At 41.3% G+C, this 16,261-nt stretch overlaps 2 protein-coding genes across 4 annotated transcripts in view; one reads left to right on the top strand and one right to left on the bottom strand.

The window, feature by feature from the left end:
* Positions 1 to 526, top strand: part of fnbp1l (formin binding protein 1-like) — a 53,571-nt gene extending 53,045 nt beyond the window's left edge. Inside the window, exon 17 of the mRNA XM_078258403.1 lies at positions 1 to 526. This exon is cut by the window's left edge and continues 121 nt beyond it. The gene's annotated coding sequence lies outside the window, so the exon portion shown is untranslated.
* Positions 527 to 6,276: 5,750 nt separating this feature from the next.
* The window catches only part of bcar3 (BCAR3 adaptor protein, NSP family member), a 51,190-nt gene continuing 41,205 nt past the window's right edge, over positions 6,277 to 16,261 (bottom strand). For all 3 annotated transcript variants that reach the window (XM_078258405.1, XM_078258406.1, XM_078258407.1), the window contains 8 exons: positions 15,730 to 15,858; positions 13,438 to 13,662; positions 11,306 to 11,925; positions 10,869 to 10,984; positions 9,921 to 10,092; positions 9,395 to 9,506; positions 8,446 to 8,649; positions 6,277 to 8,344 (listed from right to left, as the gene is read on the bottom strand). In XM_078258405.1, coding sequence (XP_078114531.1) covers positions 8,166 to 8,344; positions 8,446 to 8,649; positions 9,395 to 9,506; positions 9,921 to 10,092; positions 10,869 to 10,984; positions 11,306 to 11,925; positions 13,438 to 13,662; positions 15,730 to 15,858 — 1,757 coding nt within the window. In that variant the 3' untranslated portion in view covers positions 6,277 to 8,165. The remainder of the gene's footprint in view (positions 8,345 to 8,445; positions 8,650 to 9,394; positions 9,507 to 9,920; positions 10,093 to 10,868; positions 10,985 to 11,305; positions 11,926 to 13,437; positions 13,663 to 15,729; positions 15,859 to 16,261) is intronic.

Raw genomic sequence — 16,261 nt, forward strand, 5'->3', positions numbered from 1 at the left:
TCGAGAGATGAGGCAGGAGGTGGAGGCAGGTTTGCATGTCTGCATGCTCACATATCCATAATCAGCAAAGCATTCTGGGTTACTAGAGGAAGAAGGGAGGGTCATAAGTAGAAGAGTAGATGACCTTAAAGACAAAAAAAAAAGAAGGCACTAATATCTAATAATAAGCGGCAGCCATTGGAGAAGTCCCACCCTGACTAGGAGTTTCTAAACTTTTTTTCTGCAAAAGTTTGACATTGTAAGAAAACTAGAAAGATTTGTGCTCGTTCACAGGGGTGGAAACCACGATCCCTCCTCTGCTGCTGTGATATAAAACATGTTTTATATCTATGATGAAGCCACTGTCAGACGTTTATTAGACTAAACAGAATCTGCAACCGCTTCCTTGTCTGCCGGGGTCTACGCACTTTGTTTAGGGGAATATCCAATCACATCAGGGGGGAAAACTTGCTGATGTTCTTCTCTCTGTGGGTTCAAACATACAATGTATGTGTCACCTTGTTTTTTTTTTGTTTTTTTAACCTTTGACAACAAATAGAAAGCGTGTGCTACGACCTCACTACTTGCCGTGGCCCTGACACGCCGACCCGATAATCAGCCGTCGGACAGTCTGGCGAGGTCAGTGACTCGAGTCTGTTCGGTGTGTTCCGTGCCGTCGTCCGTCGGAGGAGCTGTCGGTCTTCATTTTGGCCGACCTGACTTGCTGGGTCGGAGGGCGGGCAGTCGGACTCAATGACCACTCTGATTGGTGGCGCGCTAACCTGGAAATGACGAGCGGGATGAGCGTGACTAAGCCTCTCAAAAACTGACGAAAATCTTTTAAACTGACCTTTGTTGATCTGAAATGAAGACAGATTCAGCAACTGCATGGCCTATTTCTCGCTTAAAATGTTTTCAGAAACACGTTTCGGTGAACTAGCTTCGTAAAATATGAGATCGTATTCTGAACGAAGCCGCCATTATGCTCTGGGGTAAAATCCGGGAGCAGACAGACCCACGTGACGCGTTTGTCCAATCAGCTGCCGGTTTTTATTTTTTGGGCAACAATACAGATTAGCGCCGCCTGCTGTTATGGGGACGTATTACGTCTCGCGCACACACGGAACGTATGCTCAAGTCGGCGTCGCTTCGGTGTGTTATGAGGCACTTTTTGGACCTCAGGGAGCCGACTGATCAGTGCGTCTGCCTTTTCTGCCTACGGTCGGCCGTCGGGTTGGTGTATCAGGAGCTCAGGTAAAACATACATGTCTACTTGAACGTTTCAGCTTACAGAGACCAGTGCAACAGCAGGTTTTCCCCTCTGGTTGTGGATTCATCCTTTAACGACAGGCAGGAGCATCTTCCCACCTCACTGATTTACTGTCTGCTTTGTGCTTTTACAGGGTAGCTCGCCTTTTATTAATTTAAAAAAGTCTCCTCTGAAGGGGCTAGTCAAAGCGTTGACAGAAAAGTTTCTGTAAGTCTTTTGTAGAGGCATCCATTGAAGCTTCTTTCGTTTGTTTTCACTCAAACGAATGGGCTCCTCAAACCATAAAGTAGCAAGGGGGGAAAAAAAAATCTCAAAACATGTCATCACAAAAGATGACATGGAAGGCCATGAGAGCTTCGGAAACATCAAGTAAGTGAACTTTGTGATGAGAGAGTTTATGGTCAAATTGCCATTTCCAAGCTCACTAATGGACCCTCAAATTCAAAACAAATATTTCCTACCTATATTCTCTGAATCTGACTGCCAACATGTAAACTTTCCGCCCAAAACTTCGGGTCCGGCGCCTCGTGAGAGAAAATCTGTCAATTTCAAACTTAGACTGTCAGGGTTTGTCACCTTTTTTAAAGGGTCAGTTGTGCTTACAGTATTTGCTGCCACTAACAATGTCAGTGCTGCACTCATCCCTGTTATTATCTGTGCTCTGTTGGTGATGTCTGCCTGCGCCACTCTGCTCCTCATGCCTGCCTTCACCCTCATACAGTCGCATGTCCTTAACGTGTCCCAAACATGACCAGACGTTTCATCTGTGACTTTAACTGCAACTCTGTAGAAGTGTGTGTACAACCTACGTTTCATCTGTGACTTTAACTGCAACTCTATAGAAGTGTGTGTGTGTGTGTGTGTGTGTGTGTGTGTGTGTGTGTGTGTGAAACCTCGGTTGTGTTGTGTGTTGAATGCTGTGTCATCCTGATGTTTAATTGAAAGTCCAGCATGAGTATGATTTTATTCTTGTGCGTTTAATGTTACTCAGTTCCTCATTAGGCAGATAGCAGGACTATCAGGTGAATACAGGACCTCTCTACCTGTCTCTTTCTTTCTTCCCCCACCTTTCCTCTCGTCTTCTTCCTGGGTTGTAATACCACCAGTCGACCAATAGATGGGAGCCTTTCCTCACCAAACCTCAGCTTGAGCCAGACTGGGCCACTTTAAATGACACCAAACACAAAGAGGAGCTTCGGTGTCTTCGCTGTCAGACTCTGCCTTAAAACTTCGTGGCGTGGAGGGATTATTCCACACACGCCTGTATGTGTCTGCTCCTCCGCCTGACTACATCTCCCAACAGCCACCTGGGCTCACCTCACCATCTTGGGGACTCTCAACTGCATCTCCATTTAAAAAAAACAAGTTTTTTTCCCATTTTAATCAGTTGTATTTGTGAATGTGACAATACGCTGGCATGTATCAACGACACGTACGCACGTTTATGGCAAACAAAAACACGTGTTGAATGTTGCCCTGTTTGGCTCTGCATACTATTAATATGTAAATGTGTGTACATGTTCCTGTGTTACATGCCTGACGTTAGTTTTTTACCATTGAATGATTTGTACATATTAACATCTTTTATGTCATGCTGAATGTGTTTCCATGGTGATTGTTTTTAGGTCTGTTTGACACTTCATGAGAGACAACAAGGTTTGAATTGAACTGATGATGCACTTTGCCCTGAAGTAGCTACTACAGCATTTGAATCAGATTTAAATGAGTTAATGAATAAATGAATGGATGACTGAAGGTCTGTGTTGTCTGCTGAGAGAGGTGTGAACTTTATGAATGATCACTGTGTAGCAGCGAGAAACAGTTCTAGTAATGTTCTCCTCCTGATGGTTTTTATACTCTTTTGTAACTCTTGACGAGCAATGACCAACATTTTTGTTGCATGATTTTTCTTTGAATTCATTTGTCTCTCTGGTGATTGTTTTTTTGTTTTAACCATTCACTGTATCTCTTCAGTAGACTAACAAAATTACACATCTGAAGTAAAGTTTGACTTCCTTTTGATGCTATTCAAGGCAAAAATGCCACTAATGATTCGGCTGCTTGTCTATCTAAACAGCAGGTGGCGACGCCTCAGCTGTAGTCTGTGTTTTTCCGATGAAGCTGTGAAATGTACAGAACGATGCTGTCTGTGTTACTTGAACTACGCTTATCCTCTCCTATTTGCGATCATTTTTGCATCGGGTAAAAAGTTTGACATTGTGAGAAATTTGCTTTTACACTTTGTATGGATTAAACACACACACACTTACTTTGTTACCTTTAGAACAGAGCCAGGCTAGCTGTTTTCCCTCTGTCTTAATGCTAAGCTAACTGGCTGCTGGCTGTAGCTTCAGATTTATCGTACAGATATGAGAGTGGGATCTCATCTATCTCTCTGCAGGAAAGTGAGAAAGCGTAGTTCCCAAAATGTCTAAATAGTTTTCAGGCTTCCCTCTGTACTGATTGGGTTTAATTTGCTTGGGGATGCAAAATGGTGCAAATGAAAGTAACCAGTTTCTGCAGTCTGTCAGATTTAGCTTTTCATGATGATGCTTTGTAAACCTATACACAAATCCATCAGTGCTTTTTGCTTTGTGTACACATCTGATGCTATGGTTAGCTACAGCTGCTAGCCTGCTTGTAATTCCTTAAATGGAGCTAAAACGACACATTTTTGGCCTTATTTTTAAATTTTTAATTTTTTTAAAACTACAATGTAAAATGTGTGCAGTCAAGTGTTGCATATTAGATTATTTGTTCCAGTGGTAATACAGTCATACCGTTAAGACCAATTTCTATTTTAAAGCAATTAGGGCTTCAACTAATTGCTTGTCATTATCAATGTATTATTTTTGTTATTGTTTAATCTTTAAAATGTAAAATAAAATAGTGAATAATGCCTGTCGAAAGTTTTACCAGCCCAAAGCAATGTCTTCCAATGTTGGTTTTGTTCAACAATGATATTCAATTAACAATTCTATAAAACCGAGAAAGGCGGAAGTTCTGAATGACTTCTATACAAAACAACTCGCACCAGTGTCAGCACTAAAACCTTGTTAATGTGTACTGAGACACACAGTACAAGATGTATTGGTAGTGGAGATGATAATCCTCTGATATGACGTGAAGATAAAGGCAGTGGCCTCTGTTACTTGCTGAATTAGTGTTTATTATATTGATGTGAGGATTCTTGCAGGACATTTGTACTAACTCTTAAACGGTACACTCCAAATGTTTCATTTTCTTCTCTAATTTCCTTATTTTCTCTATTTTTCCTTAGTTCAATTCAATTTTATTTATAGTATCAAATCATAACAATAGTTATCTCAAGAGGCATGTTTGGAGTGTACTGTCCCTTTAATTCAAGAAAACATGTCGGTAGTAAAGCAGACATTTTGAAATTAGGTAAATTTACCAATGTTTTTTTTTTGTCTTAATATACATATAAAAACTGTGAGCTGAGTATTATAATAGCCACTGTGCTGTAATTCATGATATGCAAAAATACATAACTAAGCAGCTTTGAGATGTTAAATGATAAAGTTCTTGAGATACACATTCTCTCCAGCTGTTTAACTTACGATGAAACCCTTTTTTTTTTTTTTTTTATCAGCATCGACATCTAATCACAGTAAATAAAACCAGTAGCAGGTGCAAGGTGATTCTGCAGGATATTCATCCATGTAAATGTGTTTTTACCATGTTGTATGTTGTAATAACCAATGGCAGTACTTCTCTTTCCATTTTGTTGTGCACATCTTTTTACTTTGAATGTAGTCAGACACTTTGTGAACAAATTGCTTTTTTTCTTCTTTCAAGATATTGTTCTATAATAAAATAAGCAGCAATGAAAAGTGGGTTTGTTCCGTGAAATTTATGCAAAAGTGAGGTTTAAATTCACCTGTGACTTTTGACTCTGCCAAATGGGACCTGTTAGTGACATTTAGTTATATACTTTATGGCAAATCAAAAGTAAAATGACCTTAAAAATACAGTCAACATCTGGCAGAAGTTAAAGCTCATTAGCCTACTGCATTGAACGTAACTAAAAACAAAGCCTTCAAACGTGTTTAAAGATATGTAACTTTTAAGCATCGTCTAAAAACGACAAGACCTTTTTCATATATTTTATTGAGCTGTGTACTTACGTTATCCCAAATGTTTCCAACAATGGTTGAACATAAATCTGTAATTCTATTAAAGGACCGTGTCCGTGTCATTTGCTCGCTGCAGCCTGACGGTGTCGTGACGTCTTATCCCCTTTGTGCAAACGTCAGCGTTGTGGTTGTCTGCCAGAAGTCGTCATACATTGACTTTTTATTTCATTTTTGTGATACACTTTTTAGCTCTTGGACGTTTTTAACTATGTATTTTAAATGGATGAAGGATTTTAGCAGTGGCGTAGTCTAGTGTATTGTAGTGGGTATACTGTACTGTATATTGGCCAGAATTTGCCTTTTGGGGGGGGTGTCCTCCCCCAAGGAAGTTTTGAGCATCAAGGACTTCATTTCCTGTATTCAGATACATTTTTATACACCAATTTACGGTGGAAATACCTTTGTTTATCCTAATGTGAAGAAGAAAATAACAGATGGCAATTTAAAATACCGTATATCAAAAATATAATGGAAAGGATGTTGTTGCGTGTCATTGGGCATTTTTAAGTGGGTATATGGAAATCCTGGAGCTTTCCTAGTGGGTATACTGCATATAGACTACACCACTGGATTTTTGATGTGAAACTGCCTTATTCAGTGTTTTTTACCAGTTTTAATGACCGGGCCCATTCGTTTTGGAGAGGAGTCCTCTGTGGAAAATTTGGCTCCCTTTTTTATAAAAAAAAAAAAAAAAAACCTGAATGTTGAACACTGTAGGAATACTAACCAGGAGAAGCTGACTGCAGTGACGGCATTGCACCGTCTTTTGTTATTGATTAGATTGAGAGACCCCTAGCGGCAGAAAATGACATTGTTTGTTGAAGTTTTCAACTACGATGTGAATAAATTCGAAGCCGGTTGACCTCCGCAGATTGTACACCATACAGTATTTATTCAATCTTACCACAGTAGTTCATAATAATATAAACATATTAAAACATCTTTTTTTTACAGTCAGTCTTCTACAGAAAATATGTACAGTCTATTGTTTACATACTAAGATTTCAAAAATGTACAACTTTAGTCTCTCGCATGTTAACATACTTCTGTCATGTTTTTAATCATTTCATTCAGGTTTATGCCGAAAATAAACGTTTTCATCTGGAAAAGGACAGCTACATTTGCACATGTACAGGAAGTTTTGAATTGCTGCTACAAATCAGATTTTCTGCTCCAACAGATTTAGGCCTACTGTAGATCTTCTTTTTTTTTTACTTCTCAGTGGTTTTGTATCAAAGGTCACACTGAGATAAATGCAGCTACCAATCTCATTCTAACTTTTAAATACATATATTATTCTGTCTAGACAATGTACACAGATGTCAACTTTGTATTTACATTTCCTTTCTCTGTTGTCTTAGTTTGTAGCAGTTTGTTACCAGGAATAAATACGGAGTACATTAACGTCTTTACGTAGACATCCTTACATTTTACTTTTGATGTACTCGTCACAAGATGTGGAGCTATTTGCAGTTTTTCCTCCTTTAGTCTTAACATAGAATTATGTTCACCATTAACTGATATGTCAGAGTAAAAATGAAACAAGGGCCTGTTTTGAAAAAGAGCAACATTTCTAAACCAACATCACTACCTTTTTGAAAAGGTCATTTTTGAAGCACCAAATGGCACATCTTTTTTTTTTTTTTTTAGAGGATTGTTGCCACAAAAAACATGGAGGAATTAAAAATGCTCATATTATGCTCATATACAAGTTCATAATTATATTTAGAGATTGTACCAGAATACGTTTACATGGTTTAATTAAAAAGAAAAACACCATATTCTTGTTGTACTGCACATTGCTGCAGCTCCTCTTTTCACCCTGTGTGTTGAGCTCTCTGTTTTAGCTACAGAGTGAGACATCTCACTTCTGTTCCATCTTTGTTGGGAGTCGCACATGGGCAGTAGCTAGATAAGGACTACTAGCCAGTCAGAAGCAGAGTATGAGGGCGTGCCACGCTAGCAGCTAGGCGAGCATTATAACGTGTGTTACAAAGTGACGCACGTTTGTCTCTGAAGTAAAGGCTGGACTACAACAGAGCTGTTTGGAGCAGTTTGTGAACAGTGTTTTCTGTTGGAGATGGTAAGTCCCTTTGGGGTGGACTTTGGGATTTTTCACTTTATAAACTTATAACGTGCACAAAAAAAGATATATAACACAAAGGAAAGGGAAAAAGCCAAAAAGCATAATATGAGCACTTTAAATGACCTGTGGCTTCTGCATCTCCTGCAATGGAATTAAGTGAGTAAAATATAATAATACTAATCTCAATCCTGTTATATTTATATTGTTCCCTGTATGTTTTAGACTCTGCCTGTATGTGTTTGTTTATTTTTTTACATGTGATGGGTTATAGTTGTGAGTCTTCTGATTTATTTTAACCCAGAAATTGTGCAGAGACTAAAGGTGATGATGTGCACTTTAAACAAACTGAAGTTGCAGGTTTATTACAGACTAGCATATACAGACTTTGTAAAGTATTAAGTGAGTCTGGAACCTTGAGAGTCTTTATCTGGAGAAATATGACGACTGAACAGCTGCTGGATTACTGACAGCATCGTGTTCAGCTGCAGGAGAGCCTGTGTGAAGTTTGATTTAGAAACGTATCCTCTTCCTCGGACTAACAACCGGTCGTTCTCTGATCAACTTTCTGCCTCGTTGAGTTTATTTCTCTTCGTCACAGCTGGTTTCTGATCCACCTGATGTTCTACTGAAGTCCAAAGTGCGTCGGGATGCCAGAGTTGTTGCTCAGGTGAAGTCAAATTAAAGTTTGTGTTTTGGGCGGGGGCTCCAGTTTTCGTGACAAGGCAGTGAGGATGAGGTTAAATTTGTTGTAACGATCTGATTGGTTGACTGAAGCGCCGCGGCTTCCCCACAGCAGCCGCAGCTGAAAGTCTGTTTTGAACACCTCCAACAGGTCTTCATCGCACGTGAACCCTGAAGACGGGGGGGGAAAAAAAAGCAACACAGCTGTTATTGACATCTTCTGTTTCCGTTTGATAATTTACAAAAGCTTTGTGCCTTTTCTTGTTTTTAACCTTGTAAGAGCTCCTGTGCGTTGGCCGTGTAGGTGTTTGCGTTGTGTGCAACGCTGCGTGCATCCTCCAGGTGGCGCAGCATGATGTCACAGCCTTGGTCGCTGGTCTCCCAGAGCTCCGCCCCTTCGGGTGTGATTGACGAACGCTCCATCAAAGTGAGGAGGGGCAGCAGGAGGGGGACGCAGACCACCGCAGGGGAGAGAGCTGCAGGAAGAGGAGGAGGAGGAGGAAGAGGGAGGTCAGTGGATTGTTTTTAATTCGCTATTTAAAATTGGAAATACCTTCCTGTATCTCTTAAACTTATAAAACCGTTCTATCATCTCTGAAATATTATAATAATTACATTATACATTGTTTCATTTTGGGAATATTACACTTTTCTCCCGGGACGGTATCACTCTCAAAATCTAAACTTTGTAAGGAAGAAAACGCATGAATTGTACTGTATCTCTTAAAGGCCCTTCTTATTAGGAATCATGTGAAATGTGTAGAAGAGGTTGAACCTCTTGATTTAAGGTATATTCATCCCGCCATCTCTGTGAGCTTGCATAAAGTATTTTTTTAGTCCCTATTTGTAGGTTTGAAAATGTCTGTCCAGTCCAGTGGTACTACTGTATTTGCCAATATTTTTGTCCCCTTGCAGGATTAAAACAACCAGAGAGAAACTAGCTGCCTCACAACCACTTTTTTTTTATTATTTATGTTTAAAATACACATAAATTCCTGGTATCTAGGAGAAGGTAGATTTGACAAGCACATGGATGCAACATCAGGGCCTGATTTCTGCAGGTATTTGGCTGTTTCTATCCTTTTATTGATTCAATGTTTGAGCTGTTTCAGTAATGCTCCTTTGATCAATATGTTGTAGTGATGTGATTTGATTTCATCTATAACGTGTGTGTGTGTGTGTGTGTGTGTGTGTGTGTGTGTGTGTGTGTGTGTTCAGTACCTGTGCCCTCATACAGATTCTTGTAGAAAGGTCTCAGTGTTTTCTCGTAGTTGATGGCCGTCTGTGTGTAGTTCCTTCGTAGAGTTGTCCATGTTTCCTCCAAACGGCTGATCTGCAGAGGACAACACATCAGCTCACAAGTGTCTCACAGTACCATCAAACATTTTATTTAACAATATCAGAGATAATTACATAGACTGAAGTGGTCAAACGTGGTTTCAAAAAAAATATTTGTGTGTGTGTGAGAGGGAGTGTGTTCTTGTTTAACTATATTCGTGGGGTCCAAAAACCGGGAATACAGTCTACTTGTGGGGTCCGGACAGCTTTGTTTGAGGGTTAAGAATTAGGTTATGGTTAGGGTGAGGGTTAGGTTGTGATGGTTAAGGTTAGGGTAAGGGGCTAGGGAATGCATTATGTCAATGACGGGTCCCTACAAAGATAGTGAGACGCACTATGTGTGTGTGTGTGTGTGTGTTAGTGTGTGTCTGTCTGTGTCTCTGTCTGTCTGTCTGTCTGTGTGTGTTACCTGCGGCAGGTCCAGAGCTTTCATCAGGGCTGTGAAAGCGAACAGGTCGCCCACCGTGTCCTTCAGCTCCAGCGCGACCAGGATGATGCGATTTAAGGTGGACGCCCGCTCGTCCACGCTGCCCGTACATCCCAGAATATCCACGGCAACGCCTATCGCCATGGTGTGGTGCCTGGCAGACAGAGGAGAGGTGGATTATCAACGCGAGCCGGCAGCAATGGGATCTGTTTTAGTTTGACGGTTTGTAATCTGATCTTTCAGTGACTGTCTGAAGGTGGACAGCCTCTGTGTTTACAGGAAGTACAATGAATCAGCAGGTATGACTCACTGCTGACGTCACCTCAAATTCTAGTTTCAGTGCATCAGCTTCGGAAAAAGCTGTTGTTTTCAATCTTTGTGGCGTGTAACCCCTTAAAATAACTACATTTCAAAATGATGCAGTATTTTACTAGAACAAATTTAAGTTACACAAATTTCTGAAAACAAATATGTAAACTGTGAGCTTGAAGTGTGTAAATTATCTTTTGGATAATGGAATTACTCCATTTTGTATTTGTATGCAACATTTGTGCTGTCATGTGTGTGTGTGTTAGAGGAGGGATACCCGAACTGTACCCGACGGGCCGGGTACATTTAGAAATGATGTTCGGGTCGGGCTCGGTCACATCAGCACGATAAGGCAATTAACATTTTAAATTTAAAAAAGCTTATTATGTAGGTGCGCGCCTGTGTTAACGTGCGCTTGTTGCCCCGTGTGTGCTGATGCGCTCATCTGTTGACATTTCCGTCATTAGTATGAAAAAAAACCCGAGATTTTAACTGTGTCGGGCTAGGACAGAAAAATGCGGCCCGATCCGCACTCTTGTGTGTGTGTGTGTGTGTGTGTGTGTGTGTGTGTGTGTGTGTGTGTGTGTGTGTGTGTGTTTGATGTTTGTGTTTGAAGTGTACCTTTCCATGAGGTCCAGCCTCAGCTGTCGACCATGTGGCAGCGTCACCAGCTCCAGACCGGAGGACACGCCCATCTGACCTTTAACCTCTGAAGTCACTCCGACTATCCTCGCAACCTGGAGGAGGAAAAAAGGTTTTCTGTTTTATCTTTCTCTCTTATTCTGTCTATCTTGTGCGTGTGTGTGTGTGTGTGTGTGTGTGTGTGTGTGTGTGTGTGTGTGTGTGTGTGTGTTGATTAGCTGTAATATTGTGTTTGGCTCAAGGCTGTTTCTCAGTGATTCTCTCTGAGTCATGAGGATCATTTTATTGCATCAGCTGCAGGAGAGAAATCTAATTCTGTGTGTTACAGCAAGGTTTTCTCCAAATAAGACGTGTGTGTGTATGTGTGTGTGTGTGTGTGTGTGTGTGTGTGTGTGTGTGTGTGCGCGCGCGCATACCTGGCAGTCAGCCATCAGCAGGTGTCTGGCGATACTGTGGTGATTGTGTCTGAGCAGCAGCTCCTTCGCTCTCTTCAGCACCACCATCTCCAGCGGTTTGTTCTCCGTGGGCAGAAGTCGAGATTGGAACTCTGCCGGCCGGAACGTCGACTCCGTCTCTTCGACCGGCCGCTGGAAACCGCTCCTCCTGTCCTCCTCCCTCCCTGCGTCGTCCTCCTCTTCCTCGCTGGTGTTTTCTAAAGCAGCGATGGCGTGATGGTAGGAGCTTCTGTCCAGTCCTCTACTCCCTCCCGTCTCCTTCTCCACCCACTCCTCCTCTCTCCCTGCCTCCCCCTCTCTCCTCAGTCTCTCCACGTAGCTGCAGAGCAGAGGCTGAAGGCCAAGGTCCGTGGTGGGGTTCGGGTGATTTGATTCCTCCCAAACCAGCGGGCTGCAGGACCTCAGGTCTGCGGGGCTCGGCTGCAGGCGTTCAGTCCGTCCTGTTTTAGCCTCTGAATCTGAATACTGACCCGGTTCAGCAGGTGAAAGTACAGAAGTGGAGGAGCTGTGAGAGTCTGCAGGCAGGAGCTGATGGAGGAACTTCAGAGGTTTGACTGGAGGTACAGGAGGGCCTGTGGTGGCTGTGGAATAACAATCACACTTTTAATAGTTACATACTTTTAATTTATTTTTAGAAATTGTGTTTAGAGGAAGAGTTAGTAAATAATAGATATAAATGTTACTGTAAATGTTCCGGCCATAGTCCATATAATAATAATAATAATAATAATAATGAAATGCCTTATTAAAATGGAATATGAGCACCCAGGGCAATTAAAAAAAACCAACAGGTGGCCAGGATGGCTCAGCCGGTAGAGCGGGCGCACATATACAGAGGTTCGTGCCTCGACGCAGAAGGTCCAGGGTTCAAGTCCGACCTGGGACGATTTCCTGCATGTCTTCCCCCTCTCTCTCCCCCTTTTTATTGCTTTCCTATCATGAAAGGCTGAAATGCCCAAAAAGTAAAACAACAGAAAAGAAAAAGTTTATGTTAATAAAGGTTAAATAAAGTAAAATTGGTACTAGACAAGACAATTCAATTGGGCTGAAAGCAGCTTGTGAACTTCTTCTGAAAATGAAGAAAATAACGTAAGGCTGAAGGCTTTTTAAAATTAGTAAAGCAATGTCAAATGCATTGCACTACCTTGGAAAGCTGTAATTAATGAGCAGCAGCTACTGCCTCAGAGGCTCTGTGCTGCGTTTTCTTAACATTAAGACCTAGAGTTAAAAGGATTGCTTTCGGATCTCCATTAAATAGGAAAAAAAAGTTTCACCGTCGACCTCCTAGATTTAAGTCGGAGATATTGGAACGTTTTTACAGCCACAACACCATGGGCTCGAATAAGGGGCAATAGGATTTTAAGCTTGTGAAATGATGTTCAGTCTGAGTTTTATTTTACCCTTTTTAAACCTGGGAAAATAATGCACGAGAAAAAACTTTAGTTTGTGAACTCCTTTTGTGAAATCAAAGCAAAAACGGGTACTGTGATGTTTAAATAGCTTGTGTCACTTCAGTTTTTATATAGAAATTCTGAAAATCTTTCAGTTTTTTTCCCGCAGGTTTAGAAGCGGTGAAGGAGGATTTAACCAAAGCCTTCGGAAATATTTCACACACATCAAATCTAAATCGACATTTAGTGAACCAATACCCCATCTCCCACTTGGAAGAAAAATAAGTGTCAACAACTAAAAATTGAAAATAAAATCCAATATATGTTCTAATTCAGATGATTAGGCTAATTAAAATGGCCTATACAATTAACTGTTTGTATCTGGTTTCACTAACAACTTCAAACATGTAACACGATCAAAATAGCTAATTTAAGTGTATGAAGACACTTTTATTTCAGTGTACTGTAACTATCTTGGAATAATGAATTACTAATAAAACATGCTGGCAGACAAAGCAAAATGCAGTGGTTAAGTCTGTAGAGGAAGCTAATGTTCCCTGTACTAGTTAATATGTTTTACAGTTGTTACACACATCTTTGAAACTAACAGGGTAAGGATTTATTGATGATAAATAAATAATAATCCCAGTATAGAAAAACAGCAAATGTGCACCTACTGATATGTAAAAAGCATTTCATTACCTCCACTCCTCCATGTAGAACCAAGAGTTTCCACACACGCAGAGTCCAGGGGAGGTGCAGTTAACCGGGGGGAGGTGGAGGAGTGGTCTGTGAGGCTGGAGGAGCTGGAGGGGGGGGCTAGTGGCTGAAGGCAGGGCGGGCGAGGCAGTCGAGCAAGCGGCACCTTGCTGGGCTTGGGAGGCGGTTTGGGACACAACTGGCTATCAGAGCCCCGGATGGCCTGGCCTGTAAACACATGAACAATACTGTCACCACATTATCACACAACCCCTTTTATCACATAGACTTGATTGTTTTGAATCAATGTATCCTCTGATATTTTCCTTCTCATTTCTGTGACAGTGAACCATGTAACGCCATGTAGTTACTTTACTTTATTTGCCAAAACATTAGAGAATGTCCAACTTGCTGCACATTTAAAAAGCATCTTAAACAACTTCTTAAAAATTCCCAGTTATGTCATCATTTTGATTAATTTTATTGATGTAATGTAATCTGCCTGAATGTGAGCTAATGTTTTTCTTGCTTGATATTGTATACTGTCATATTCTTTTGTGTTGTATTATCTTGTATGTTGTTGTCTTCCTGCCTCGGGACTACAGGTGAAAATTAGCATTTATGCTATAACCTGGCTCATTTACAGTCTTTACAGAAATGTTAGATTGTTCATTAATGTGCACTGTCCCGAATAAATAAATAAATAAATAAATAAAAAGAAAAATTGGAATCCGAGAACCAAAGAATGTGTGAAAGCACAAAAAGGACGGGGTTAAATTGAATTTCCTATCTGCATGCAAACAATGGCAGGAGCATGTACGGAGACAGCTTAAGGTAAATGTATGGTTCTGCGGAGGCTCCACGCGGAGTTTTCGCCACAGCCTACGTAAGTGGCCTGAAGTTTATGTGTGCGACGATGTCTTTAAGAGAATAGCAGGGCCGGCGTGTGTGTGTGTGTGTGTGGGGAGTGTGTGGTAGAGCGAGTGAGAGAGTGACGGTGATCAGCTTTGGAGCGAGGACTCTAGAGAGATATAGTGAGAGAAACAAAGTGTCTCCCCTGTGCTTCCTGACCACGGTCGGAAATCTGTAGCAGGAAAAGTTAACCCTCTCCTTGATTTCATGTTGTTAATGGAAAAGGAGAACCAGGAAATGAGTCGGGGGACATGTGACGCAAACAAGCCACGGCCGAGCGGCGTGCGTCGCCACGGCCGAGCGGCGTGCGTCGCCACGGCCGAGCGGCGTGCGTCGCCACGACGTGTAGTTAAATTTTTTGAGAGGTGCACGTCACCCTACGTACCCTTGGCATTGATTTTACGCAGAAATCACCCTTTACACCTGTGTGTGTGTGTGTGTGTGTGTGTGTGTTATAACAAATAAGATTGCTGTACTGTTGTACGGGAGCAACAAAGCTTTTCTTCTTACCTTAACCGACTTCAGTGTACTTTTTCCTCGCCTACATTTATTTAGTGTTATTTTCATTTGTTTTAAAATGCTTTTATTTCTGTTTATTTTGCACTTCTGGCGAGGCACACTGCATTACATCTTTACTGTGTGTATGAAAAGTGCTGCGTAAATAAAATGTCTGATTATTAAGACGAACTGTATTGCGTGGACAGTTTTGTGATTTATTTGGCAGCGACAATGTGCTTTACATTCAGATAGTATGCCTGGAGATATATAATTAAACATTGTGTTAGTTCATGCAGGACATGGAAGTCATAGGCCCACTAATGGAATTATCATTCCAGCCAGTCACAACCAATCACAGCCATTTTTACATCAGGCGGTCCATTTAAATGCTTCCCTATTCCTCTCTGCTTCCTGCTACTCCAGTGCTGTCTCACACCGCTGCTTCTGGCAAAGCTTGCCTCCTTGTTTTGATGTCTTGGATGGGCCTACTCTTGTGTACAGGGGGGTCTCAGCAGCATGCTCCCTGTGTCATCTTAGCATGTGGCTTGGCTGATCCAGGGAGCATCATCAGAACAGAGCCTTCATCGCCAAGTATAACTGTATTTCCATTTGTTGCAATAAATGGTTAAATCTATGACGAGAGTGTTCGTGCCTGAACTGTATTTGTACTGAATGTGCACGCAATTTGATGCTGTATGTTCACATGTAGATCCCGCACAACAAGCGGATAATATAACCATATTATCCGCTTGTTGTGCGGGATCTACATCATAGCATCATATAAATACTGGGTTGACCGATGATCTTTAGGTTGTGCAATATTACTGAGGTTTTTGAGTGTTAATAAGCTGATTAGTGTAACATTCTACTACTCCTCCTACTGACCTGCCAGAAGCTCTGCAGATCTCCGTGAGACTGAGGGACTCAGCAGCGGCTCACTGCCCGTCCGAAAGACTGGAGACTTTGGGCTTGGGAGAGAAGGGTCAGCAGACTGCTGGGGCTGCGCTTTGGATCCTGGGGAGATGAGGAGAAGACAAGAAGAGGTGGTCACAGAAAGAAAAGAATAGAATAAAGGAAAATAGGTGTGTAAACCAAATAGAATGTATAACACAAAAAAGGAGAAAAGAGGAAATGGGTGATAAAATAAGCTGGTCATAATCCTTACCACTCAGACCACTTTTTGTTTTTCAGATTTTATCATCTAAATTAGATTTGTTTATAAAAATCATGTACAGCACAATGAAGAGTGAATAGAGTCTCCAGTATGCTTCAAACATACAAACAAGTCTTGTCTAAAGGCAAAGGGTTTACACACGCTCAAAAGCAAGGAGGAAAGACAGCAATGAATCCTGTAAATCAGCCCACACACGTTTAAACTGTTTCTTCGCAAAGGCATTCAGTGTTGCACTCGGCTGTA

The sequence above is a fragment of the Sander vitreus genome, chromosome 9, assembly GCF_031162955.1.
Source record: "Sander vitreus isolate 19-12246 chromosome 9, sanVit1, whole genome shotgun sequence".
Lineage (NCBI taxonomy): Eukaryota > Metazoa > Chordata > Actinopteri > Perciformes > Percidae > Sander > Sander vitreus.